The 27,115-nt window shown below is 44.0% G+C and overlaps 1 protein-coding gene across 1 annotated transcript in view; it reads right to left on the bottom strand.

Moving 5' to 3' along the window:
- The window catches only part of Cfap58 (cilia and flagella associated protein 58), a 96,286-nt gene extending 70,903 nt beyond the window's left edge, over positions 1-25,383 (bottom strand). Inside the window, exons 1-9 of the mRNA XM_021206686.1 lie at positions 25,259-25,383; positions 21,687-21,968; positions 18,836-18,984; positions 14,842-14,998; positions 13,671-13,865; positions 10,558-10,695; positions 8,370-8,529; positions 6,169-6,251; positions 1,846-2,037 (exon numbers count right to left, since the gene is read on the bottom strand). Of these exons, the coding sequence (XP_021062345.1) occupies positions 1,846-2,037; positions 6,169-6,251; positions 8,370-8,529; positions 10,558-10,695; positions 13,671-13,865; positions 14,842-14,998; positions 18,836-18,984; positions 21,687-21,968; positions 25,259-25,267 (1,365 nt within the window). The 5' untranslated portion in view covers positions 25,268-25,383. The remainder of the gene's footprint in view (positions 1-1,845; positions 2,038-6,168; positions 6,252-8,369; positions 8,530-10,557; positions 10,696-13,670; positions 13,866-14,841; positions 14,999-18,835; positions 18,985-21,686; positions 21,969-25,258) is intronic.
- Positions 25,384-27,115: the final 1,732 nt, after the last annotated feature.

Here is a 27,115-nt window from a genome sequence, read left to right as displayed (position 1 = left end):
TGTGTGTGTGTGTGTGTGTGACTTACTTAATTTCTTTCCTTCTTTCTTTCTTCTTCTCTGTCAAAAGTCTTGCCAAAAGTCATCAGCTTGTGGCCCCCAGAACAGTAGGAGAGACTTAGAGGCCAGAGGTCATAGGCTTTTGGCCTTCATCCAAGGTCAGCACCTGACACTGCCTCCAGGAGCTTTTTTTGTGTACACACACTTTTCTATCCTTACAGAAAAGGAATGCTTTTAACTATACTCCTCAACATGTAAGCATCAGTATAGCTGTGAATTGTATTGTTAGAATATTTGGTGTTTAAAACTACTGTTTGAGTGGCTGACCTGAATTTCATTAAAAAATAATCATTACATGAATTTTTACTTAGGATTAGGACAGAGTTTCCAATGATTTCTGAAATGACCTCACACATAGTTCTATCATTTTGTATGACATATTTATGGGAGGTGGCATTACCAGCTTTGACAATTATGAAAATCAAAGTAGCAATCAACTCTGGAAAACATTTAGGATGCTTTATGTTCTACAGTACTAAGTACTCAACCAAGATTTCATTCTTTATGTTAAACTGAGCAAGTACATCCACCTCATTAGCATGCTAATTGGCTTTCACCTTTAAGAAATGCTAACAGTCCATGTATACCAATGACCTGCTTTGAAATACACTTATGATTTACTATCAGTCAATATTTGGTTTACATACTTATTTGTATTTCTGTGTAGCTGGGTTCAAGAAAAGAACAAGTTCTTGGGCAAAGAGGTTTCGTGAGGGTAAATAATTTAAGAATCTCTGCTCTAGGCCATTTACCAGAGAGTACACTGCAGAGAGCCGCTGTTTAACTGGCCCTATCAGATGCCAGCTCTGTGCTAAGCAAACAAAGCCCAAATCTCTGACCCTCCTTGTCGATGTGTCCTTCGCCCTCTAGTTGATTTACAAAGAGACATCTAGAAGCCAGTTACCCAAAGCGTGGCTTCCCCCCAGCGGTATAGTTAGAGGTTCACCCGCCCTCTAAACTTAAAATGATTTGTTGAAGATGTGACAGGGAGCACCATGACTTAGTTTGACATTGGTTAATTAGGTGCCCTTTCTCCATGTTATAATGAGACAAGGTGCATCATGGACAGACACAGAGTGAGACTAGAGGGTTGAAAAATATTGATGCCTGTGGTGGTTTTAATAAATAAGCCCCTTATAAACTCATATGTTTGAATGCTTGGCCCGTAGAGAGTGGCACTGTTAGAAGGCGTGGCCTTGTTGGAGGGAGCATGTCACTGTAGGGGGCGGGCACTGAGGTCTCCTATGCCCAAGATACCTCCAGTGTGGCACACAGTCTCCTTTTGCCGCCTGTAGATCAAGATGTAAAACTCTCAGCTCCTCCTCTAGCATCATATCTGCCGGCATGCCGCCATGATGATAATGGACTGAACCTCTGAAATGGTGAGTTGGCACCAATTACATGTTTTCCTTTGTAAGAGCTGCTAAGGTCTTGGTGTCTCTTCACAGCAAGAAAACCCTCACTAAGACAATGCCAGAAACGTGATGCTGCCAAACGGGGGGGTGGGGGGGGGTGGGGGGGGGGGTAAGGTTGCTGCACAGCAAAGCAGCAGGGAAGAGGAAGAAGCCACAAGAAGAGGGAACAAAGGGCAAAGACAAACAAGAGAACACAGGAGCACAGGAGCGTGGTCCATTCCACAATTTGGCCCAGGATGGGCTCTGAAGCAAGACCTAAATCTGAATGCAAACCATAGGCAAACAAACCATCCCACCACAGACTGTGGTGATCAAACCGGAAACGCAGACTAACCCAGCTGCTCGCTCACCGAGGCCCAGCTGCGCTGCTTACCCTCTGCGTGAGGTCACTGGCCTCGTTGATGTACCGATCCCGCTCCTTCTCCAGCTGGAAGATGATCTTCCTCTGCTTCTGGGCCTCGTCCTTGTAGTTCTGGATCTCCTCCTCCAGGTTCTTCTTGGCTTGCTCGTGGAGCTTCACCAGGTCCACCTGCTTCTGCGTCGCGCTGACTGCCTTGAGCATATTCTAAAGGAAAAAAAAAAAAAAACGGCAATAAAGTGGGCGCCTTACTCACGTGTTCGGGAACCTGGGGTTCAGGTTACCCAGGTCCCTAGCTCTGAAATAACTAGATGCCTTGCATTTGGTGTGAATCACAATTATTACTCTGTCTATCTAGTCATGACTATGAAGAGTTCCTTTCGTGAACTTTGCACAAGGCACATTTTAGCACACTAACAAATCACCACATCCCAAATGTACTGGGCGCTGTTCCCTGTCTCGCAGTGGGAGACGGAGGCCAGAAGGATAAAGTTATGTACAAGCCAATGACCTCACACCACGGGGAAGCAGCAGAACCGAGAGTGGGACCCGCCTCCATCCCAGCTCTGACCCTTCATGTTGTGAAGACTCAATCACCAGACCGAAGCGCCTAAACTGGGTTTTGACTACAATGTAAAATAAAACTAGCTTACTAAGAGTGCAGAGGTGTGCACAGTACTGACAGAGACCTGAACAGTCTGGGCAGGAGGCAGAGGCAGGAAGATCTTGCCTTCAGAGGCAGAGAGCTCCAGGAGGCTGGTGTGGGCTATGTGAGACCCTGTCTCTAAAGGAAAATGCAAGGACTAGGGGTGTGGTTAGATGATAGTGTTTGCTCAATGATATCCAGAGCACTGGAAAAGCCCAAAGAACATACATACATACATACATACATACATACATAATATGCAAATGCCTATAAATAGCAAATAACCAATAAAACCTACTCTTACATCACTACTAAGAGAAATGGAATCATAGGGAGAATACCAAGAGAGAATGATATGAACATTCTTGCTACAAAAAAGATAAATCTTAACATTTTAACATGATAACCACATTAATCACCCTGACTTGATTATGGGACAATGTACAAATGGACAAAACATCCCTCTATATCTGGAGTAAGAAATGTAACTTATTACATGCAAGTTAATAGTAAAATAAAACTATCATAATAAAAGCAAAAGTTTTACAGTAGGCCTATTCACAAAAGTCTAACAATGAAAACATAAATATCTACCAAGTAGTGGGCACCGGAAATACACAGGATGTCCATACAGTGAAATATTACTCAGCCATAAAAGGGAATAAAGTTCGGGAATGTGCTGCAATATTGACAAAACTTTCAAACAGTATCCTGAATGAAAGAAGCCAGATACAAAAAGTCACACGGTGTGTGATTCCCTGTCTACAGGGAGCCAGGATTACCAAACCCACAGAGACAGAAAGCCCATTTCAGGTTTCCAGGAGTGAGAGGTGGGGGACGGGGGGGGGGGGACGTGAGTAACGAGGTAACGAGGACAGAAAGGGTTCGGAGTTTCCATCCGTGTGATAAGAGTGTTCTAGAACTAGATAGTGATGTTGAGCTGTTACACTGGGGATGTTTGAAATGTTCCTAGTGATACATCTTGTTATGTGTGTATTTTACCACAATTTGGGGAAAGAAAAAGAAAGAAATTATTCTTCAATGATAGAGCTTCCGGTAAGATACCGAGGTTTCTGCAAATAAGCCCTCCCCCATGGTCCTGTATGAAACCTTAACAAAACTCTCTGAGCCACCAAAGATAAAGGGCAGAACAGTAGGAGGGAGAAAAGGGGGGATTGCCTGAGAGTGTAATAAGACATAAATGTGGTCAAAATGTTTGTTATGTGTGTGAAAATATTATATTAAAACCATTATTGTGTATAATCAATACATGCTAATAGAAAACCTGAATTTCACTTTCCATTGTTCCTGCTTTCTTTATGTGGATGGCCATGTCCCAGGACCCTGGCCCAGTGAGTCTGGGACCCTGGTTTTACATTTATTTATTTTGTCTGGCACACATATAGAGGTCAGAGGACAATGAGGAGGAACCCGTTTTCTCCTTTCACCAAGAGAGTTCCAGGGATTGAACCCAGGTCATCAAACCTGGCAGCAAGCCCCTTTACCGGATGAGCCATCGCACCACCCCTACCGTTTTTTTTTAGGCTGCACTGGGGCACTGGTAACTTCAGGAAAACTTTAGGTTGGCCGCCCTGCTTCTGCAAATAAGATGGAGAAGCAAACAACCTTGTATCCTGACAGACATGCTGCCCAAGAGGGAGGGCTCACCTCACCAGCCACAAATGAATGGATCTGTGAGCCCCTGAAGGGCTCCATTTGTGTGAGAGGATGTGTGTGAGCTTGTCCGTGTGTGGTGCTGTGAATCCAACCCAGGGCCTCATGCATGCCACGCAGCAGCAGCCTCTTTGCCGCTAAGCCCACTAAGTCCCCAGCACTGGACCTGCATAACTTTGGAGTTCCATAGACAATGTACACCTGGGAGTGGATAGCGACAGCCACTTTCCTGCCATACGGACAAGAAACAGAGTCTTTACAACGAAGAGAAATGAATGGAAACATCAGTGTGAGAGCTTGTGGTGGGGCAAAGAAGGCTCCATCCTGAGAACGCCGAGCTGGCTCCCTGGAACTTCCTGGGGGCTGGATCCAGGGCTTCCAGGATGTGCCTGACAGTTTCTTCTCTAATCCCTAAAGGAGCCCACGGTGCAATTATGTCTGAATAACCACTGAACTAGAGCATGTAAAATGCTCATGGAACATTAGCCGGTCAATGATGTAGAGAACACACAAGGTCAGTTGGATTTTCAGGTACTTGGGTGAAGCACTTATTTTATAAATGTCACTCCAGGCAACACTGAACAAATAGATGCACCACAATGACTGTCCAAACAATGTCACTCTTTCCATGAAGACTGGCATTTCATATCCGTGAGGAAAGAATTCATTAATCAATAAAGTTGATTGCATACCGACTGGGTCCCATGCAGGCAACTGAACCGCAAACCCTGCCCTGAAGCAGGAGCCTGGGAGTCAAGCCAGATGAAGAAATGGGAAATAACCTTTATACTGTATGTCCCGTTGTAGCAGAAAACCTACTAGCCATTTACAAAGACAAGTACAATGTGAGCGATAAAAATTAATTTAAAAACTAAATCCAGAGCTGGAGATGTGGCTTAGTGGTAGAGCATTCACACGCACAGCTTGTGTGAGGCCGGCCCTGAGTTCCCTTGCCAGCACCACAAGGAAGGAGAAAGGGGGAGGGTGACTAAATCCAATGGAATGTCCCCTAGAGGTAAGATTGCAGAATAAAGGACAGTTTATAGGCCTATTGGGAAGAGGCTTCAATAATTTTCTTGGTGAATGTTTTTTCCAAAGAAACATTTAATCTGCCCATTCCTGAACATTCTCTAGTCTACGTCAAGTGCAAATGTAGCATGTTCCGTTAAAACTTGTTCTTCTCTGAGAACACAGGAAGCACATCCCTGAGCGAAATCCATCCTGTCACCTGGAAGTAGTCTGGCCCCTCCGTCCTGGCCTGTGACTTCTCCCTCCCAAGGTAAAACCCTCAGAAGTCTGTCACAGGAAGAAGGAACACTCTAAGGAAGGTAGCAGAGAAGATCTGCCTTTATGGGAAAGCTCGAAGTCGATCAAAACCTTCCCCTCAGCTTTAGACTGCCATGAAGACCAGAAGAGACAAGGGTGAGAAACCAAAACCAAATCCTATGTGCCGTATGAGACCCTGGGTTCGATCCCTTGGCCCACAAGAAAGGGGAAATATTCCACTCAATCCAGTGGAATAGTTTCCTAGGTGTAAGTTTGTAGAAACCTGAAAAGGCAGACAGAAAAAAGGCCACACTTACCTCACCATCCAGTCATTTCCTTACCTAACACCTCAAAGGCATATTTCAATTAGCACTCACACCTGTAATTTGGGGATTCGTCAAATTGTGGATTATAGATATTAAATTAAGAAATTTGATGAACTACTTAAAGAATGCCAAGAAACACAGCAGCAATGAGACCAGAATCCCAAAACGCCCTGAAATCCCTGTAGGCAGTGTATATGCTAATTTTCCGGAGCCCTTTTGTTCTGGGCAGTGATAATGTAGCTGCAGTTGGGGCCAGACAATGGTGGGACTCAAGCACCTGCCCAGAGGAAAATGAATCGGCATTATTTATTCTAATCCCTTGCTGTTCGCCTCAGACATTCCTTTCCAGACAGCTTGCGCGTGCTGAGTGGATACCACAGGGTGAGAGGGAGGCATTGTTTACCAGAGTTGCTGTGACAAGCTCACCTTGTTCAATATGTCCCTCTCTCTCAGAAGCTCCTCCATCGCCTTCTTATCAAGTTCCGCTTGCTTCTTAGAAGACTCCACCTCTAAATTGCCAGACAGGAAAATAATAATGAATGTGGAGTGGATCCAAGGGAGAACGTGACTAAGCCAAAGTGTATATATATAATATTTAATTTCATGTGGTCAGCTGTAGCTGGGCAACTCCTCTGAGCTGAGTGACAGGTCAGGTGACCTTCACCCTAGCTCAAGGATGAGAATCTTCTGGTCCCACTAAAGAGATGGGAAAGGAAAACTAAAGGAGATTAAGCCAGCCACAGGACCAAGGGTTAGCAAGGGTAAGGTTAAAAGCCTGAGCCTGCTGGCTGCCAAAGGTCTTTGAGCTGTTCAGATCTTCTTTCCTTATAGCTGTAGGTAGAATTATAAAATGTAACTACCTAGAACTTGTTACATCTCTCCATTTGCCAAGTCTTCCTTTATGCCTCTCAGTGGAATTCTGTAGCTTTTTATATATAGGTCTTATAGACATGTTTGTAACTTTGTTTATAGATATTTTATTACTTTAGTTACTACTGTGGAAGAGGAGTCTAGCTAATTTTTTTATATATGAAATTCTACTGGTGGCTACATATATTTTATAGCCTTCTACCTGATTGAAATCTCTTATTAATTCTAGAACGTTTGCAGATCATTTCTCGGATATTATTGTAGGAAATCCTGAAATAGAAAGGGCCCATGCTCCTAACCAATGTAGCTAGCACTGCTCTTTGATTAGGGTGCATCAAAACACCCGTATCTGTTTGGGAGGCTGAGTGTTGGAGACCTGCTTCAGCCCAGAAGTTCAAGACTATCCTGGGCAATATAGCAAGATGATATAGCAAACAAAAGTCCCCAAGAAAGGATATTGTCAATAGTACATATGAAATAACCAAAAAAAGAGGCATGCTGGTTCTCATAAATGTGACTTAATGGGGAAAGAATTTGATCCAATGCTCGATAGATTAAAAACTCTTCAGGGGAACTGAAGAGATGGCTGGGACGTTAAGAGTATTAGCTTCTGTTTCAGAGGACACAGGTTCAAGTCCCAGCACCCACATGGCTGCTTACAACCATCGGTAACTCCAGTCCAAGGGATTCAATGCTCTCTTCTGGCCTTTGAGGGTACCAGATATCCACGTGGTACACAGACACTCAAGTAAAACACTTATAAACATTAAATAACTGGGTATATACACATATAGTCAAAGCAGGGAAAGGGAAGGAGGGAGGGAGAGAATGATAGAATGATCTCAAGGCTTATAATTACATCAAGGAAAAATACGAAGATTGAAACATGGGACTGTTTTGGTCTCATTTGGCCAATTACAAGATCTAAAGGTTCCATTAATCTTCATTTCTGTCATGGAAGACTTTAGGTTGTAAATCCTCATTACCCTGTGAGCATCCTGCAAGCAAGGTCTTCCACATGCCCAGTGTTAGCTCACGGCCTGTCCCAGTTTACAGAACAGATACATGGAGAAGTTGCTGAGCTAACCTGCACCTACAGCTCAATGAAAGGTCACCTCCCACTGTCTCAGAAGGAAAAGCAGCTGGACTCCCCTAAAGCTCACTTGACAAGAGATCTAGATCTTGTATAACTTGCAGAGAGGCAAAGTGTGCTTTTATGCATATCTTCCCATTGTTTATGACACACAACATCCTGTAAAGAAGTTAAAAAGACATGTGTTAAAAAGACGTGTGTGTTCCTACATCGCACAGTCAGAGTACATACTCAGAGTCTCTTTCTACAAGTCCGGAGCTTTTTGTGCCACACAGGATTTGACCAGTACCCTACATTTTTAATTATATTGTTGTTCAGAAAACAACACGTGGCATTTAGTAAGCTCTTAACTCTGTGCCGGATACTTCTGAAGGACAAGCAAGCTCAGATCTTATTAATCAAGTACATTCATTTCAACTTAATCCTCGTCTTCTACAAAAAGACCTATTTACTTCAGTGGCAAATATTGAACACTACTTTAGGTTAGACTCACACGGTGCCAACAGAACCTATGGAAGGATTTGGTAAGTAAAGGAAGTTTGCAGGCTTGGAGATGTTGGCCCCTCCAGTTGGAATGTCATCTGATGTCACACACGGAGTCCCAGGTTGTGAGTTGGCAGTAGTCACCTATGAAATGCTTATAAATAAGAACGCAGTAGGTTACCTCTCTCTAGCCCCAGGATCTGGTTCTTCAGGGTCTCCTTCTGCTGTTCCACTTCTGCCTTTTGGTCATCGAGCTGGTGCAGTTTCTTGTGGATCTGTTCTCTGATCTTGTTAAGCTTCCCAAGGTCGAGGCGCATCTGGTGGATCTCATCCTCTTTGGCCTGCATTAGGAGAGAAACTTAGCTGGGATGCTGAACAAATGAAGACCCAGCAGCGGACTGAACTCAGAACCAATAACAAGAGATTTCTGTATCAGTGTAGTTGATCCGTGGAACTGGATCAAGGTGCACACATTGTTCAGTTTCTAGAGAAATTGAACGCCTCTGTTCTATGACTAAAGTATGTGGTGCATAAAATAAAAATAATGAAAAGGCTGATTCAAAAAGAAACTTGATGTTTTAAGCTGCTACCTATTTATAAAATCAAGCAAGAATGCCAAGTTATGTGTATACAACTATATGAGTTCTGCATACGAATGATATATTTGATTGGCAGTTTTCATGAACTTACAAAGCGATCTCTCTGAGAATATTTAAAATATTTAAACATTCTTTCGGACCTACAGGGTCATAGTAGCCCAGTTCCACACACCGGAGAGTCATCCTTCCTCAGAATGTGTTGGTCCCTAGATGTGCAAACAGACCAGTGGTCAAGGTCGGTAATATGGAGAAGCAAATCAACATATTGGCAAGAGATGTCAGAAAAGGAACTCTCCAGTCTTGGGGCCTTTTTTATTCAAACTGAAATTCACTGTTTAAAGAAACATTGCCAGCAAGGACTGGAAAGATATCTCAGTGGTTAGAGCACTTGCTGCTCTTCCAGAGGACCCAGGTTTGATTCCCAGAACCGACATGGGAACTCCAGTCCCAGGGATTCAGCATCCTTTTCTGGCCTCTGTGGGTATCAGATATGCATGTGGATGCAAGAAAATATAAAAGAAAATTTAAAGGTTTTTTTTTTTCAATTTTTTCCATTTTAGATAACTAGAAAAATAATGACAAAGGCAGTTCAGGTTTCTTCTGCAATGGTCTTAACTCTCAAGAAATTTCACTCTGCGTGCTACCTCTGGGTTATTACCAGAAACATAATTCCATTAATTCCAGGATGTAACAAAAGTCGTCCATCTTTCCAAATGTCTCATTCATGTTATCAAAGAACAAAATTAGTGAGATAATTTTTTTCTTGCTATAATTTCAACTCAGGAGCTAACATATCACTCTGACCAAAGTGACCACTTCATGTCTGCTCCAACTTACTACAGCATCATAAAGAACAAGCTCCAAGTCAACTCACTATAGACTCTTCTAAATTTTCTTTGCCTCAGACCCTAGAAGGTTCAAGTTGGCTGATCCTAAAGCCTTTTCAATGGTGTAGTGTTCAAATTATATAGCCATTAATCCAGACTCCATGGTTAACTACTTCAGAAAATCCTGGAAAAATCTCTTCTTTGGGGTATGCATTTAAAACAAGATCCATAGTGTGTGTGTGTGTGTGTGTGTGTGTGTGTGTGTGTCCTCTTTAGATTCTCCAAAAAGACTATAATACAAAAAAAAATGGTCTGGCTCACTTCTCACATCTATACACAATTCTGGTAGGCCATTTATTTTATGCCCAGTGTCCAGATATAGTAAAAATAGGGAATATTGATTTTCCTTTCAGAACTGAAGTGAAAAATGTAGAGTTGTCTGTTAATCACAAAGGCACGTGATACAGACCTTAGTGTCAAATGAGTACACACTGTTCATGTGCAAGCATAAAGTTCTCTCTTTATTGAGAGAAGGGAGAACAGGAAAACTACTTGAAATATACCCAGCAGTGCCAGCCTATGCCCTAGCTCTCCCAGGCTACCTTCTCCTTATAAACAGTAAGCTGAGCTCTCTATTGCTCATGTAGTGAATGGATTCTAGCTCCGGGCAACTGGTTACTTGCGGGGCTAATTACAGAGATGAGCTTCTGAGCTTGCTTGAGAACGTATTTGCATGTGCATATGATGAATTCTGTAAGTAAGAGGGGAAGTCTGATGACTCCCCGTTTCTGGGCCTGAAGTGATCATCACTGTGAGCCTGCCCCTGCCTCTCTGTACCAAGGCTCTCCTCACTCCGGCTAATGTAAGGGCTCCAGTGGCCAACCAAACTTCCATTCACAGGTACTGAGGATAGGTAGGGCCCAGGCATGCACGCAGTGTTTACTTTGAGTTCCAGGGCCTTCTGCTGGTTTTCCTGGGACAGCTGCTCACAAGTCAAAGTGTGCTGCTCATTCTCTTGCTGGAGTTTCGCGTTCCGCATCTGAAACTGCTCCACCTCCTTCGCAGCTCTCTCGTTCAGTATCTGAAAGGAGGGGAGTGAGGGAGCTGGTTAATGCCTGTTAATCTGATGAAGGTGTCTGCAAATGCACACAGGAGGCCCCGCAACCTCCAGAGAAGATACCAACCACGGTCCTTCTCCTCTTACAGAAAAATTTCTTTATCCCTGGTGAAAGTACTCACGCACTCAAATAAATATAATGAATGTTAAATGGCTGAGGAAACCGATGGCTTCTAACGAATAACACAGTGAGCATTTTTTTTTCCTGAAAACCTTTGGGAAGTCTTGTTCACAGGTGGCGGATAAATATTTTAATGTCAGTGTGCCGTTTGGCAGGCTTTGCCTACGCAACAATTTCTATAATCATTGCAAATGAGCTAGAGACTCAAATGAGTTTTGTCAGCTCCGGGGCTCTGAAGCTGTGGCCTCCGAAGCAAATCCTGCTTTAGCATGCCACCATCATTTTTCTGAGCAGAACGGGTCCCCAACACCAACCCAGAGACAATTCCCCGCTAATCCAACTTAAGTTGAAACTGGGGGGTCAGCGGTGGAGTGACGTAGGGCCTCTGCACAGACGTGGTTTAAAACATCAAAGGATTCTGTTTGAGAACTACTTCTGCTGGGAAAATGCTAAGGATGCGAGGATAAGGAAGGAGCAGAAGGAAGAGAGCAGAAGGAAGAAGGGGAAAAACCAGGCACATGCTTTAACTGTACCTTCCTGTGTGCAAAAACAAATCACAGAAAGAGACATCCAATTTCCTATCCCTGGGAATGAGAAAAAAATGGAGCCACCTTGCTCAAGATGAAATGTTGTTTTAGATGGATCCTAGATACTGTCTTATAATAGTATATTATGGATCCTAGATACTATTATATAATAGTATAATATAGTATTATATAATAGTATAATATGGATCCTAGATACTGTCATATAATAGTATAATGTAGTATTATATAATAGTATAATATGGATCCTAGATACTGTTATATAAGACCTTTGTTTCGCCCAGATGCCCAAAGTTGGGGTTTTTTTTCTTCTTTTTTTAATTTCATGCTCAAAGAAGCCTTGTGGATTTTCTTCTCTCCTGAAGACTGCACACTGTGTATCCATTTGAATTCTGACTTTCTATAAAATTAATAAGGCACAAATGACAAAGAAATATATTCTAATATCTACCTTTTAAGTAGAAAAGTGTTGTGTGCCCTGACAAGACCTTTAGAAACAAACTTCATAAGAGAAAAAAAAAATATTTTTAGGAAAAGACTCTTTACCTGAATGTAATGTTTCTTTAAAGAGTGAAAAAGGAGGGTGATACATATCTGTAATCTCAGTACTTGGAAGGCTGGGTCAGAAGGATTGCAAGTTCAAGGTTAGCCTGGGCTAAGCTCCCTCGGGGGAGGGAGGAGAAAAAGAGAAAAGATAGATTAAAATCATTAATATCTGTATAATCTTAAATGGCCACAAGAGGGGGAACATTTAGAAACGTGACTCTATTTAAAATGCATAAAGATTAAGGATGGCTTTCTCAACTTGAAACTTAAACCTGTTAGGAATGAATGCAGTATATCCGTTCACTCATCCCACCGAATTAAGGACTAATGGTCCATGGGCACTGTGAGGGGGTGACGTCAGGCTTATCTGTCTGTGCTGATACTGTTCCCACAAGCCACACTGAGCACTGAAAACAACTCTGGCACAAAGGGGAGTTACATTCTAAGTTAGTAGTGCATGTGGACAGTCACATGTGGTTTGATGGTTTCCCCACTGGACACCTCAGGTCCATAGCTCCATGGTGACCACATAACCAACAGGATGTAGTCAAAGGGAGACGGGGCCGGGGGAGGAGATTGTGCCCAGGTTGTGGTTCATTTTGGTAAAGCTCAAGCCAAACTCTTACTTGCTGAGAACTTCAGAGAAGCAACTGAGGAGAGAGGCACTGGGCTTTGGGGGACCAGTAACACGTGGTTTCTTGAGCTGACTGCAAGTGAACGAGACAGGATCTTGGAGTTGCATACTTGTGACAGACATGCTGCTCTGCATGTAGGTACACTGTCCATCCATGAAAGGTTTCAGAGAAACTAATATAAAGCCAGGCATGGTGATCGAGACCTCCAACCTCAGCTACTTAGTGGGCAAGGGAAAGGGGATGGTAAATACAAGATCAAAAGCAGACCCCTTAAATAAGAAATAAAAATAGGAAAAAAGTGAAGGATGGGAGATGGCTCGGTAGCAGAGTGCTCGCGTGGAGTGAGTAAAACCCTATCCTCAGTCTCCAGAACTCAAAAAGGAGAAGGAAAAAGCTGTCTTTGAATATCTATGGGGGTTGGAAGCAAGAAAATGGTTCATAAACGTCCCATTGGACACATCAAGATGGAGAGGGGCTGCCTCGGCGCTTAGAGTGCACAGGCTATTCTCCCAGAGGATGCAAGTCAGATTCCTAGAACTCACAGCCCATGTCACGGCTTTCGGTAACTCCAATCTTAGATCGCACACCCTCTTCTGGCCTCTGGGGGCACTAGGCATACATGTGGTACTCAGGCATACACCGAGCAAAGCATTCGCGCACACAAGAAAATCGTATTCAAAGCCCAGTTATGCCAATAAGTAGCAACTATCGTGACCACTGAGTTATACCTATTTTCCGGGGATGGAGGGGGCGAATCACAAAACGTAGGCTTTGGGCTGCAGTTCAGCTGGTAGAGGATTTGCCTACAAGAAGCATACAAGCATACAAGCAGGCCTAAGGTCTGTCCCCAGCACCAAACTTACTAAGTGTGCTGGTGCATGCCAGTAATCCTAGCACTGGGAGATGGGAGTCAGGAGGATCAGAAGTTCAAGGCCAGTCTAAGCTTCATACTGAACCCCGCCTGTGCTACATGAGAACCTAGCAGAAAGATAAAAGAGGGGATGGAAGGGAGGGGAAGAAGAGAAGTGGGGAGAGAGAAGGAAGGGGGAGGAGAGGAAGAGGAGAGAGGAGAGGAGCGGAGGCCACTGTCACCTTCTGTTCCTTGAGCTGCTGCTCCAGCCGCTGAAGCTCCTCCTTGCTCTTGTGCATGTACTGCTGCATGGCCTTGATCTCTGCCTGCCTGCCATCCATGTCCGTCTGGATCTGCTTGAGCTCTTTCTCCAGCTTTTCCTTCTTCCGAGACTCCCTGGAGGCTTCATTCTGACGGTGCTGGATTTCTTGTTGGAACTGCGGGGGACAGCAGAGAGAGAGAGAAGCGATGAGTCCTCCAGGTGGCAGGTCTCCTTCAGTCAAGACATCTTGGCATCTGGCCTGTAGCATGCTTCTACAGCCTCCGTGGGACAGGCATGCTGGGCCCAAAGTTCACAGGTTCGGGGATGTTCTGTGATGGTTTTTTAGGACCTTGACACCAAAAGGGCCATCCTGGATGCAGGCAACAAATTCGCCGATGATATTATAAATACCAACCAAATACAGAAAGCTGGGAGTCCTAAGGATGTTAAATATAAGAAGGCTATCCAGCTTTGCATTAGGAGGGGCCAGTTACCAGAAATAAGAACTTCTGTTACTTGATCATGGGTGTTGTTAAGCTAAGCACTGTGGTTACAACTTAATGTCCAAAAAAATCTATGAAAAGCCCTTTTCTTTTTTTTAAAAAAAAAAAAAAAAAAAAGGATTTATTTTATGTATTGCATTTGCATGCAAACTCTATCTGCATGCACACCTGTGACCTTTGTGCCAGAAGAGGGCATCAGATCCCATTATAGAAGGTCGTAAGCCGCCATGTGGTTGCTGGGAATTGAACTCTGAAAGAACATCCAGCGTTCCCAACCACTGGACCATCTCTCCAGTCTTGAAAAGCCCCTTTTTGTTATCTTGTGCTAAAGAATGTCTTTTCTTGTAAGGGTCTACCCTTGTGATTTATGTTGTGAATTATAAAGGAGCAGGCTGAGGGATTTCTTACTCCGTGTCTGTTGCAGGGACACCACCTGAGCCCAAACTTTAAGCAGAGCCACACACCGCCTTAGTGACCTCTCAGACAGAAAGAACCCTGGGCAAAATGGGCTCATGAGACAGGGCCAGAGAAACAAGTCAATACAGAGAACGCTTGGTCTGGACATAAAGGGTTATATCTGAGACAGGCATGAGATGGGGAGAGGCAGGAAGGACAGACCATCCTCGAACCGGAAGGTGGTGAGCAGACCTGACTGATGGCTATTTCGGCTTCTTCCTTGGCATGCTCTGCTGCCTGCTGCTTTTCAATGGTCAGAGCTAGGCTCTCCCGCAATTTCACCACTTCTGACAAGAGCTGGTCACGCTCCTTCGTCACCTCTTCTTTGAACTTCAGTAAATCTCGGATGCTGAACAGAAAGAACACAGGAGTCAGACTGAATGGCCACTTGTCTGGGGGTCCCTCCCATTGTCCCCAAGTCTGGCTTCCTGGGAGATCCGTGGTGCACACTGTTCAGGCCTTAAGATACAAGAATGGGAGCTGGTTGTGAGGTGTTTGCTAAAATGAAATGACAAAAAATAATAACTACAATAAGTTCTTTTTTTTTTTTAGTAAAGTATACTGTCTATTCCTGTGTGTGGTATGTGTCTCTGTCTGTCTGTCTATCCTGTGTGTGGTGTGTGTCTGTGTGTGTGTCTCTGTCTGTCTATCCTGTGTGTAGTGTGTGTCTCTGTGTGTGTGTCTGTCTGTCTTTCCTGTGTGTGGTGTGTGTCTGTGTGTGTATGTGTGAGTGTCTGTGTTACAAACACTTCTAAAAAGACAGAACTAATCATGTTATCAGTTATCTCCGAGAATTGGGATTTGGGGTAGAAAAGTTGGGAGCATGGGTTCTTCCTGAACCTCTGTGTTACTTGGATCTGTTTCAATAACACCATGTTGTTATTGTCAACTCTTATAATGAACCCTGCGGAGATATCAATTTAGGGAATTAGCTATCTAACATATCCACTGGGGGGCTATGTTGACAGCTAAGCTGTGTAAAGTAAAGCATAAATAAAACCAAATTATAAGCATCACCAGCTCTCTCCCCAGCCACTCCCCAAAAATTATTTTATCCCAAGGGGTGCAGCCCAGAGAAAACATTCCCCAAAACAAACTGGAAAGTCATGCATGCTGCCCGGCTTTGAGGGGCCTGTGATAATACTCATTGATTTGAATTGTATGCCAAATAGCTCCACATTACAAAATCCATCCCATCTGACTAGCCGTGACTTCCCACGGAATTAGTGCTTGTTGAGCGTGAAGCTCTGCGTCTGACGGGGCTTCTGCAGCAGGGCAAACCCGAAGAGAGGGAGCAGCAAGCTAAGACCATGCCCTGCAGATTCTTGCAACGGACAGTCATCAGGCAACGGCTCAAAACACAGGAATTTGACAACACTCATTTTACCAGTATCCTTGATATGATGTGTTTCAGAAGGAACCTTCAAACCCATGCCCAAATGCATCTGCAGAAATGAAACCTCAACTCTTGAAAAGAGTGAGCCTCAACTGAGCACACTCTTAAAGCTCAAACTCCAAGCTGCTCCTCCTCCACACATCACCCTCCTCACTCTCCACTTCTCCTGTCTCCATCAGTGCCCTCACATGGCTTGTTAGTGGATCTTCCATGAGTCCATCATTACGGAGACCATATGGTTGTCTTTCCTATTCCTCCCCCTAATGCCTGTACATATGTCGTCAAAGTCAGACCAATCGAGCAAGAAAATACAGGAAACTGAGCAAGTGACATTAGGTTTGGTTAAGAGGGCCAAGGAAGTGCACCTGCTCCTGGTCTGAGACTGCTAGATAGACTCTAGCAAGGCTTCTAAAGTTCTCTTCTCTTGGGAGCTCAAAGTTGAAGTAGGTAAAGATGTTGTTCTAGTTTGTCTGTTGTCGTGATAAAGACCAAAACCAAATCGACTTTGGGGGGTAGAAACCCCTCAGGTTACAGTCTATCATGAAGGGAACTCAGGGTGAGATCTCAGGGCAAGATCCTGGACACAGAAACTGCAGCGGAGACCATGGAGGGGTGCTGCTTACTGACTTGCTCCTCATAGCTTGCTCAGCCTGCTTACTTCTACAACCCAGGGCAATACCACCTACAGTAGGCTGGAGCCTCCCACATCAGTCATTAATCAAGAAAATGGCCCCAGAGACTTGCCTACAGGCAATCTAACTGTGTATTTTCTCAGCTGAAGTTCCCAGATGACTTAGCTTGTGTCCAATTGATGAAGTGAATGAATATGTGAATGCAGCACAAAACTAACCAGCGCAGAAATATCTTAAGGAAGCCTTTTAATACAATGTAACAAGGGTCACACTGGAAGTAGGTGTTGGAAACAAGAGATACAGTAGCTCTTCCCGCCTACTCCCGGGGATCTGGAAGTGGAGAGGAGGCAGAATAGGAATGCTGATTGTGACAAAGTAAGGATGGTGTTCCAGATGGGTTTTAAAGGATGGAAGGAGCTGATCACGGGGGAAATGGAGAAGGGACATCTTTGTAATGGTGGGGGGCGAATGTTTGTGCAAGGACGGAAGTATACAGAGTGAATGAAGGAGGGGCTCACCATGAGACTAAAGAAGCTAATTGCAGCAGACATTTGAAAAGTTTTGAATGGCATGTTAAGGAACCTGTCCTCTATCCTCTTCGTATAGGTACACAAGCAAGGATGGGGGGCAGGTGGCTGCCTGCATGCTCCGGAAACACACGGGAGCTTGCAAAGATGCCTAGAGAGAGAGACGTATTGCTGCAGGGCCAGCAGAGAATAGGGGTGCGGACCAGGCAGCAGCACTGGCCACAGGAAGTCAAATCGACAAGACAAGACGAAGCTTAGGGGATGAAGAAGTGGCAAAGGAAAGAGCATCCCGGTGTCTGCCCCGACCTGAGCAGGTAAGAAAGATGGGGATTCCTCATGGAGGATGGGTGAGAGGGCTGAAAGGGGGCAGAGGGGCCAAAGTTCCATTCTGTACAGCTTAAGAGAGAGGACTACATTCTAAGCTGCTTCTCCTTACACTACAGGAACGCGTAGCTCTCGCCCCTCATCAGTGACGCTGCGTCTGAGGCAGAGGGAGTCCAGTACAGAAAGACACAGCCGGTCAAAAGGCAACGAACAACTGGCCACAGGGATTCCAATCCCAATTGACACATCTACAACGCCACTCTGTCCTGAAGGACCAGCCAAGGAGGCTTGCGGAAGAGCAGGTAAAAAGATTCTAAGAGCCAGAGGTTCTAGACATCTGCTTCGAGATAGTGACTCCTGTATATGAGAGGGAAGCTGTACCCATGAATTATCAGCAATATGTCTGCCTAGACAAGACCTAAAAATGACAGAGCCATGAGGCATGCCATCATGGATGAGAAAAATCTCACGAGGCCCCGCCCCTAGATGATGAGCTGCAGGTGATCATTGGTTGCTGAGAGAATCAGTCTTATGGTAGAAGCCTCTTGATAGGTTATCCAATGCCAAGTGCTCAGCCCTAAACTCATACACATATAAGCAACACTAAGTGAACTCAGTAGGTTACACTATAAATTGTGTGTGTGTGTGTGTGTGTGTGTGTGTGTGTGTGTGTGTGTGTGTGTGATGTCAGTAAAGAGTAAGAGGATAAAATAATAGAAAGAAAAACCTAAAATATACTTATTAAAAAACCGTAGTAGCAGTTCTTCTCAAGAAAGAAATGTAGCTGGGCAGAGAGAGAGAGAGAGAGAGAGAGAGACAGAGAGAGAGAGAGACAGAGAGACAGAGAGACAGAGAGACAGAGAGACAGAGAGAGAGAGAGAGAGAATATAACCTTTGGGGAGGACAAGGGGACTCTTAAAAGGGAAAGGTAGGAAGCCTAGAGAGATGGTTCAGTGGATGGTTCAGTGGTCATGTACACTGGCTGCTCCTCCAGAAGACCCGGCTTTGATTCCTAGCACCGACGTGGTGACTCACAACCACCCATACCTCCATTCCCAGGGAGTCTGATGCCATCTTCTAGATTCCATGGGCACCAGGCATGTAAGCGGTACACAGACATACATTCAGGCAAAACACCTATACAAATAAAATTGTAAAAATAAACAAATCTTTAAAATCAGTAAAGACAGGAGTCAGGCAGTGGTGGTGCATGCCTTTAATTCCAGCTAACCGCGCCAGCCTGCACTGGGTTGCAGCACACCGCAAGGGCAGAGGCAAGTTTATACACTATCAAGATTTTGACCTACTTGCTGTCCTGATCCATTGACAGTCCAGACCCTTGCTCAACTAGTTTGGTCAGGTTCACTATTTCCTCCTTCAGAGCAAGGATTGTCTCCTTGGCCTTCTGCTCCTTGTCATATGCCGAGTCCACCATCTTCCAGGCTTTCTCAATTTCCTGATGGGCCAGAGAATATCAGTAAGGAGAAAAACAAATGGGATTCCGGATGCACAAAGAACCAGCACAAAGAAGAGCCCTATGACTCCAGTGGGCAGTCACTTACCGGAAAAGAATAATATGTTTTATACAGTCTGAGGGAGTTTGGACTGACTGAATTGTTTAGTGAGAGTAGCCAACAGAGAAGACAAGCAAGCATAGTTCAAGGAATGGTTTTCCTTGTGCAAGGGATTATTTCTGATAAATTGATAAATTTACAAAATTTAAAATGAGCACTTATATGCTTAACAAATACTTAAAATGGTTTTATTCTGTAAGGTAATCTGATCCTTAAATTAATAGAAAAATTCTTAATATTTTCAAGAAAAAATTATGTGTTAGTAGGACACGATGAAGCATGCCTGTAATCCTAGCACCAGGAAGGTTAAGGCAGGAGGATCATGAGTTCGAGACCAACCTGGGCTCCGTAGCAAATTCAAGGATAGCTTGGAAACATATATATATATATATATATATATATATATATATATATATATATATATATACATATGTACCCACATTAATATAACAAACACACACATAGTCCGTGTGTGTGTATGAGTGCATGTGTGTTTGAATGTACGTGTGTGTGTTCATACGTGTGTTTTGTCCTCAGGTCCCTGGTGAGTGCCTGAAACGTGTGGTCAGCTTTAGAACACTGCATAGGCAGGGTCTCTTCTTGCTGGTAGCAGAGTATGCACAGTAATCTTAGCAGTTCCCATCTTCAGAAGACCAAGCCCAGATGCTCACCAAGTGCACATTAGGCAAGCACCCTGCTTTGGTCCTTGGCTTATTTTGAGGGAGAGAGAATCCTCACAGTGTGTCTCAGGATAGCTCGTTTCCTTAGAAACAGATGCTCATGCTCACGAGGGAAAATAAACCCCACAGCAGGAAATGGAGGTATGGCTTATCCGGCTCTGACACCCTCACTGTTGTGAAATGTAGTGCAGACTATTTACATACACACTGAAAGGTGAATTACTGCTGCTTGAATAAAGGAACAACCTGCACATTTGTCTGCAACCACCTTGAGTATTTCCCACCACTTCACTATCTTGAAACATTTTTTTGTCAAATAGAAATTTAGTTCTTTATGTAAATAAAAACCTGCAAAGTTTAGATGAAAATATTTAACTTTTATGCTGACAAGGAATAAGATGGATGGGAAAGAGCTGGGAAAATTCAAGTTTGCTGTTCTAACACACAGAGAGTCCCCTTGTGTGACCACAGCCCATCCCTTTGTGACTCAAAGCAAAATGTCAATTTGTGGGCTCTCTCCTGGCGGACTAGCCATATGTACATCTGGGCAAAGCAAGTGAAGGATATCTAAATTGAGAATATGATTGCATAATGTTTTAGGCAAACCAATTTCACTAATTAGATTTTCATCAGTCTGTAACTTTCATTTCCAGTGTTAAAGTTTATAATGAAAAGTGTTTTTCCAATTATAAAATGAATTACAGTTTCCTTATAGTACGTTTCCAGCAGGAAAAAGAAAATGACAGTAGAGGAGAAGTCGTAATACAGGAGAGCAGTTTCTAAGAAAGCAGGTCAGCCCTATCTTGTACTGGTCTTGGAAGTTAATTTGAATTGGGTGACATCTGATTGCGTGCTTTCAAGGGAATTACCTAAAACATTCACAAGTCATTTCTCAGAGCTAGAGATTTAATTATAAATTAATACATCTCAACCTCTTACGACTTTGAGATCAACAGAGAACCTGTATGTTTTATCTTCAAGAAAATGCAACACTCTTAAAGATGAAAACCTTGTAGTGTGGAACAAAGGCAGACTTCCTCCCGATCCCCCAGACTGAATCTCTGGCTCTCCTACAAGAGCAATTGGGGAGACGAAGAGACATCAAAAAGGACCCTGAGAAGAGTGGTCATGAAAACAACTCCCTGAGAACTCATAAAACAATCTCTGCTGGAGCAAGAGGAAAAGTAGAGATGTAAGAAGAAAATGCTTTTAACAAGATATCAGGATGATAGATGGCTCCATGGATAAATCACTTGCCACAAAAGCACGATGACCTCAGTTACCCTCCCAGATTCTACTGGCAGCACAAGCTTCAATCCCAGTGCTAGGGAGGCAGAGGCAGGTGGACCAGTAGCACTAAACAGGCCAACCCAGTCTAGTCTAATATGGAAGCCCCGAGCTGAAGAGAAGCCCTATTACTAAAACCAAGGTGGGCATCATCTGAGAAACAATAGTAAACCACTGACCTCCACGTGAGTACACACATGATCGTGCACACACACATGTACACACACATGCATCTGCACACACACATGTACACACACATGCATCTGCATGCACACACACACACACACACACACACACACACTGTAAGGTGTATACTCATCCTGCATCAGAGATAACTCATCTTGCATCAGGTTCCCAGCTTTGCACTGTATCTCTAAGTCTTTTGGAAAAGCCATTATTTTACAGAAGCCAGGCAGCAACATATAATAAAGTTCTCCATTTGTTTTCAGCACGGTAAACCTCACCAGGGTTAATTACTTTCTTTCTAAAAGAGTACTCTTCCCTAGGCTTAATGTGCAGTTTTATCTAATAACTCATGCCTGGCCAGCCCAAGAGCTGTCAGTATAATGGACAAGTGATGTTGGAAACGCAGGTTCGTCTGCTTCTAGATCACTGACCTTCTTAAGAGATGCGATGGTGGTCTGGTCGTCCTGAGAGAGCTTCAGAGCTGTGGCAACCTTGGCAGAGTTCACCACAATCTCTGCGTTCAGCTCTCTGCACTTGGCCATGAGACGCTTCTCGTTCTCGTAAGACTTTTTCATGATGGTGTGAAGTTTCTCATATTCAGTCCTAAATTTTTCCAGACTTTTGTCTCCTGAAAGTTCACTGAGAACCTCCTGAAAATCTTTCTCGATTTCTTCAAATGCAGTTTCCTCCGGCATTAGTTTTTCAGCCTTTTCCTGCAAGAAAGACCGGGGATATTGCTCCATTACTTCAAGAAATGGCTGCTGGTGCCCCAGAATGAAAGACCCTCACACACACACACACACACACACACACACACACACACACACACACACAGCTTCTGGTACCTCAAAATAAAAGAACCTCATGTACAGGGCTAATGGTACCCCAGAACACACACAAAACAAAAGCTGCCAGCTAGCAGAAATATTGAAACTCTATGTTGGAAAGGGTCCCTTGGTCTCAGATGAATTTAAAAAGTGCATATGCATACATATATGGTATAATTAGTTGATATGAGGTTATACTCAAGTAAGGTAAGCCTTTTAACTCCAATAAGATGGGCATCCTCCGCAGATTTTAGCAAAGACAACGAGATACACAGTGAGACTATAAGGTTGACTGGGACTGGTGCAGTTGCAATCCAAGGAAGGCTAAACACTGTAGGCTACAACCAGAGACTAGGAAGAGATGGGGAAAGGGAATCACGGTCTCAAAGAGAGCATGGCCCTGCCAGCATCTTGACTTTAGACTTTCAGTATGGAGAACCAGGAGACAAAATATTTCTGGTTTAAGCCATCCAGTTTGTGGGACTTTGTTACGGCTGCTCTGGGAAATGAACACCTACTTATCAGGTACTGCCCAGCAGCACTACTAAGGATAAAGGTATGGCTAATGCATTCATCCATCCATTCAAGGAACAGTTATTCCCCCTTCTATAGGGGAGTTCTGTGATGGAGCCTGTAAAGGCAACCAAGGTAAGGAACAATGTCCCATATGGGGGATGTTTCTGTTTCTGTTTCTGTCCCATCTGGTGGAGTATGTTCTCTGGTAACAGAAATAGAGAATTCAGTCCCTGCCATAAAAATGCATTCTGTGTGCTTTAAGAACACATAAAAGGAGACTTCCTCCCAGCTTCGAGTATAAAGTACACTTTGTGAAAGAAGTGGTACTCAGACCACTAGACGGAAGAAAAGGATTCTCACAGGTAGCTCTGGAGAAAGATTATTCCCTGCAGCAGGCAATGCCCAAGGAGCAGGCAATGCCCAAGGAGCAGCTCACAGCCTCGCAAGTGCCTGAGATGCCCACACACAAGAGCTGTGACAAGGAGAAGGGGCAGAGACCGCCTAGCGGAATGGGATGCTGTGCTAAGGGATGCGGATGTATGCTCTGTCGGCCACAAAGACCCACTCAGAACTTCTAGCAGTGGGTACGGTTTGCAGACTTGATTCTTTCTTTCCACATTCTGCTTTGACAGCCTACACCCAAAAGGCCTTAACGGCAGCCACCCACTGCTCATCAAAGAAATCAAACAAGATGGTCTTTCATCCAATAATAATAAAACTCCCATCCATCCTGGAGATTATAAGTAGCCTAGTTTGCCTCTTCTCCCCACAAGCATAGCAAGCCCAGTGTGAGGAAACTTTATATAATCTTAGTTTAAAAGAAAAAAAATTCTTGTACTGCTAGTTAAATCCCTACACATGATGTGCAAGCAAAACATGGTTTTTAGAGATTTAAATAGACATGGTGCCTGTAAGACTTGGTGTAACAGCTTTAGTACTATTTTAAACCCATCTGAGTTTTCCTTACTAAAAGCAGATTGCTGCAGAGCATGATTCAACCAACGCACAAAGAAAGAAAAATCCTATTAAGCAAATGTGGCGCTGCTGTTGCTCCGACTCATTGATACAAAACCTGAGTCACAGACACACATTCACTTCAACAGTGTTCTGTGCTCTAGCCTGGAAAGTGGTGTTAACGTCAACACTTGATCAGCAGCCTAACGATTTGTTTGCACCCAAGTTCTCCCTGTGCACCTGGCACTTAGTGCAGGAATGGAAAAAAATATCAAAAAAAATTATATAAATGTTAAACTTTTGTGAACAAAAGAGATGTATTTTTCTGTGGTCGCTTCAAAAAGTATTCTATTAAAGGCAAAGAAAAAAAAAAAACAACAACAACTCTAGCTCTAAACAATAGGCAGTTGGTATCCTCTACATTGTGGCCAAGTGGGTATTTACAGGGTGATCAACATGAAGTGTTCAGAGGAACTGTGACACTCTGTCATTCATCTACCCAGAATGTCTGCCACATGCCGGGAAGTGCTCTGGGCTCTGCGGGTCATCAGCTTGTCAGACAACATGTTTTCCAAGGAGGAAAACATGGAGAGTGAAGAACAATGAACTGAGAGGAGACCGACCGTGAGAACCAGAGAAAACACAAAGCAAAGCAAAGCAAAAGAAGACAAGAAATGAAGAGGCATGAAAGAGACCGGGTAGTGGGGAGCAGTGATGTCCCTCAGTGTCCCGGGAGACTGAGTGATGGCACCTGGGAGCAGGGACAGTATGGGGGATAAGGAACAATGGGGGTGGAGCTTACAAAGGCAGACCTGAGGTGAAGGAGATGGGATGGTGAGGAGATGCAAAGGCAGAGAGAAGACAAGAAGCAATTGGGCGGGGCATGGTTGTGCTAGGAGATGCTGGAACCAGGGCTGGTTTCGTGGGTGTGGGCCCATTCAGTCACTCAAGACTTAGTCCTAGGAAGACTTCTACCTTGGTTAAATTCTCTGCTGTCACATCTTAAAAGTCTTAGTAATTTTAAAAAGCTTTTAATTTTACCCTGGGACTCACAAATTATACAGTTGATACTGGCTGGAAATTGTATATAATAGGTAAGGAGCGGGTGCACTCTAATAGATCAGTGAAGAATTTAAGTTAAGACCAAGATAAATGAGAACTCTGCATGTCAAGTGATGGCAACGATGTAGGGCTGTAGAGGTTATAGATGAGAGGGCTAATGGACAGACAGGTTACTGAAAGATGCAGAAGTCAGCCCTCATCAGTGCAACTGAAGATGAAGTGCCCAGGTACACAGGCGAGAGACGGGGCTGCGGGATGTTAACACGGGGTCAATGAGAACACAGGGCAATGGCAATGAGCTGGAGGACCGTGATCAAAGTGTGACAGCTGGTGATCATGTGTTAGGGGATCAGATCGCGACAGGTGGACAGGTTAATGAGGAAGGTAACGATGAGACATTTTCAATAACATCTCTGCTGCGGTATCGGTAATCGCCTGCAGTTCAGACTGCCAGTCACGGTCTGCGAATTCATGAAGAGAGGAGAGGTGGGACAGAGCCACAGGAGAAAAAGAGTGAGGATGCATATAGCAGGGGTGCTGGTGAAGGAGGATCAGAATTAGTGAGTATAACAAAGGATGAGTTCCAGTAGGAAAAAGGTGACAGGAAGAGGACCCAGGAGAAAAGAGGGGCGCTGACTCCTGACCTCCGTCATCCTGACGCTCTTTGGAGGCGGCCTCAAAGGCAGCCGAGGAGATCAGAAAACTGGGCTGGAGTCTGGAGGAGGGGCTGTGCACTGCCCCCAGTGTCTAAAAGGGCGACACGTTTTTCTGATTGCCAGCCCCGGCGCCGAAATCCGGCGCTCGGCGCGTCTTCGGTCGCCTGGCAACCGCCACGCCCCCTGCCGCTGAGGCAAAGCACAGGTTCGAAAGGGGCGGAGCCCCGCAGGTCGATACCCCGCAGTGGTCCGCAGAGAAATATGCAAATATATCCTGAAGTGGGTGGAGCCAAGGAACCGTGCCCCTGAGAAGCAGAGCAGAATCCCCAGACTCAGAAAAGAAACTAGTGCACTACGTATGCATAGAGCTGGGATAATCAGTCTTGTTCATGAAATATGTTTTTCTTTCTTTCTCTTTATCGCTAGCCCTATTCCCAACCCTCAAATTCAGCCACAAAGATTGTTAATAAGTGCTTGTGTGCTCAGATATGTTTTTTTTTTTTAAATCAATCCCATTTTCTCGTGTGTTTTTAATTTAGTTTGCTAGTGAACGTTAGAAATCATCTCATATGTTCTTTTCTCACTGGGCGGCGTTTTTTTCTAGGGTCTAATTTTATTGCACTGGTGCCCATTGCTTCGGACTTCCGCTTGGCATTTCAAATTAAGGACCCAACACATGTCATTTCCTTCCTCAAATGTTGAATAACAAGGCTGCCTCCAGTTCACCAATCATCATCATAGCCATTGATGTCTGATGTGCATTTTATGGACCTATATGTAAATTCCCCTGTAGGAGATATTGATGAGCGAGGTTGTGCATAGGGGAATCCTAGGGGACATCATATTAAAACATGCATGTGTGTTCTGTAAAAGAAATCTCACCGAAGGGCCACAGGGGCTAAGACAACATCTCCTCTCCCTTTCCATGTCCCTATTGTAAGATATATTCTTCCACTTCGCCCACTACACATAGGCAAAAGCTCTGTTCCGCAGCAAACTCGTGAACCCGAGACGTGGTGACCACGTGACTATCCGAAGTGTGTACCTTTTCCACGCTAACCAGCCTAAAAGTGGACTCTGCTATCCAATTGCAAAGCTGGAGTACGTACTAATCTAGTGGAAGGCAGTCCCTTAATGGCACTGCCCCATGTATGTTGTACCACAGCCTATGTCCCAGATTCTGCACCCATCCGACATTTACTGAACATCAAGCAAGGGCTAGACAAACATTAGTTCATCTAATTAGGCAATTTTCTAATTCTGTCAGTGGACTGGAAGAAGCAGAGGCACATTTTGCTTTTACTTTCGCTTCCTCCATTAAAGAAATTGAGCATTTCTTCCTATGAACACGAGCCACTCTGGGCTTCCCTTCTGTGAGCTGCCTGTTCATAACCTTTGCCAACATTTTTTCCCCTTTAAATATTTATTGAAATTTAAAAGAATAAAAATAATAAAATGGCATAGAAAAATTTTACTTTATTTGGATGTTTCAATAAACATTCATTTGGGGGATACTTAAGTAGGTATTTTTAAATTTTATAGTAATACATATTTCATAGTAACATTTAGAAACCTATGCCAAACAAGAGTAAAACTCATTTGCATATCACTTTTTTGACTTGTAAAAATTCTGCATTTGCATCTGCTTCAAAGGGATTGCTGCTTTGGCTCTGTGACTGGTGAGATAGTTCAGCGTTTAAAGGCATTTGCTGCCAAACCAGACAACCCAAGAAGAGTCTTCAAAATCCCATTGAGTGGAAGGGGTGAACTCACTCCCTACATTGCCCTCTGACCTCCTCCACATGTCTGCATTTTCCATCTAGCACACACACTCGCACCTCCCCC

Source organism: Mus pahari, chromosome 1, assembly GCF_900095145.1.
Source record: "Mus pahari chromosome 1, PAHARI_EIJ_v1.1, whole genome shotgun sequence".
Lineage (NCBI taxonomy): Eukaryota > Metazoa > Chordata > Mammalia > Rodentia > Muridae > Mus > Mus pahari.
The sequence above is the reverse complement of the archived record's forward strand: the minus strand, read 5'-3'. Positions and strand labels throughout refer to the sequence as shown.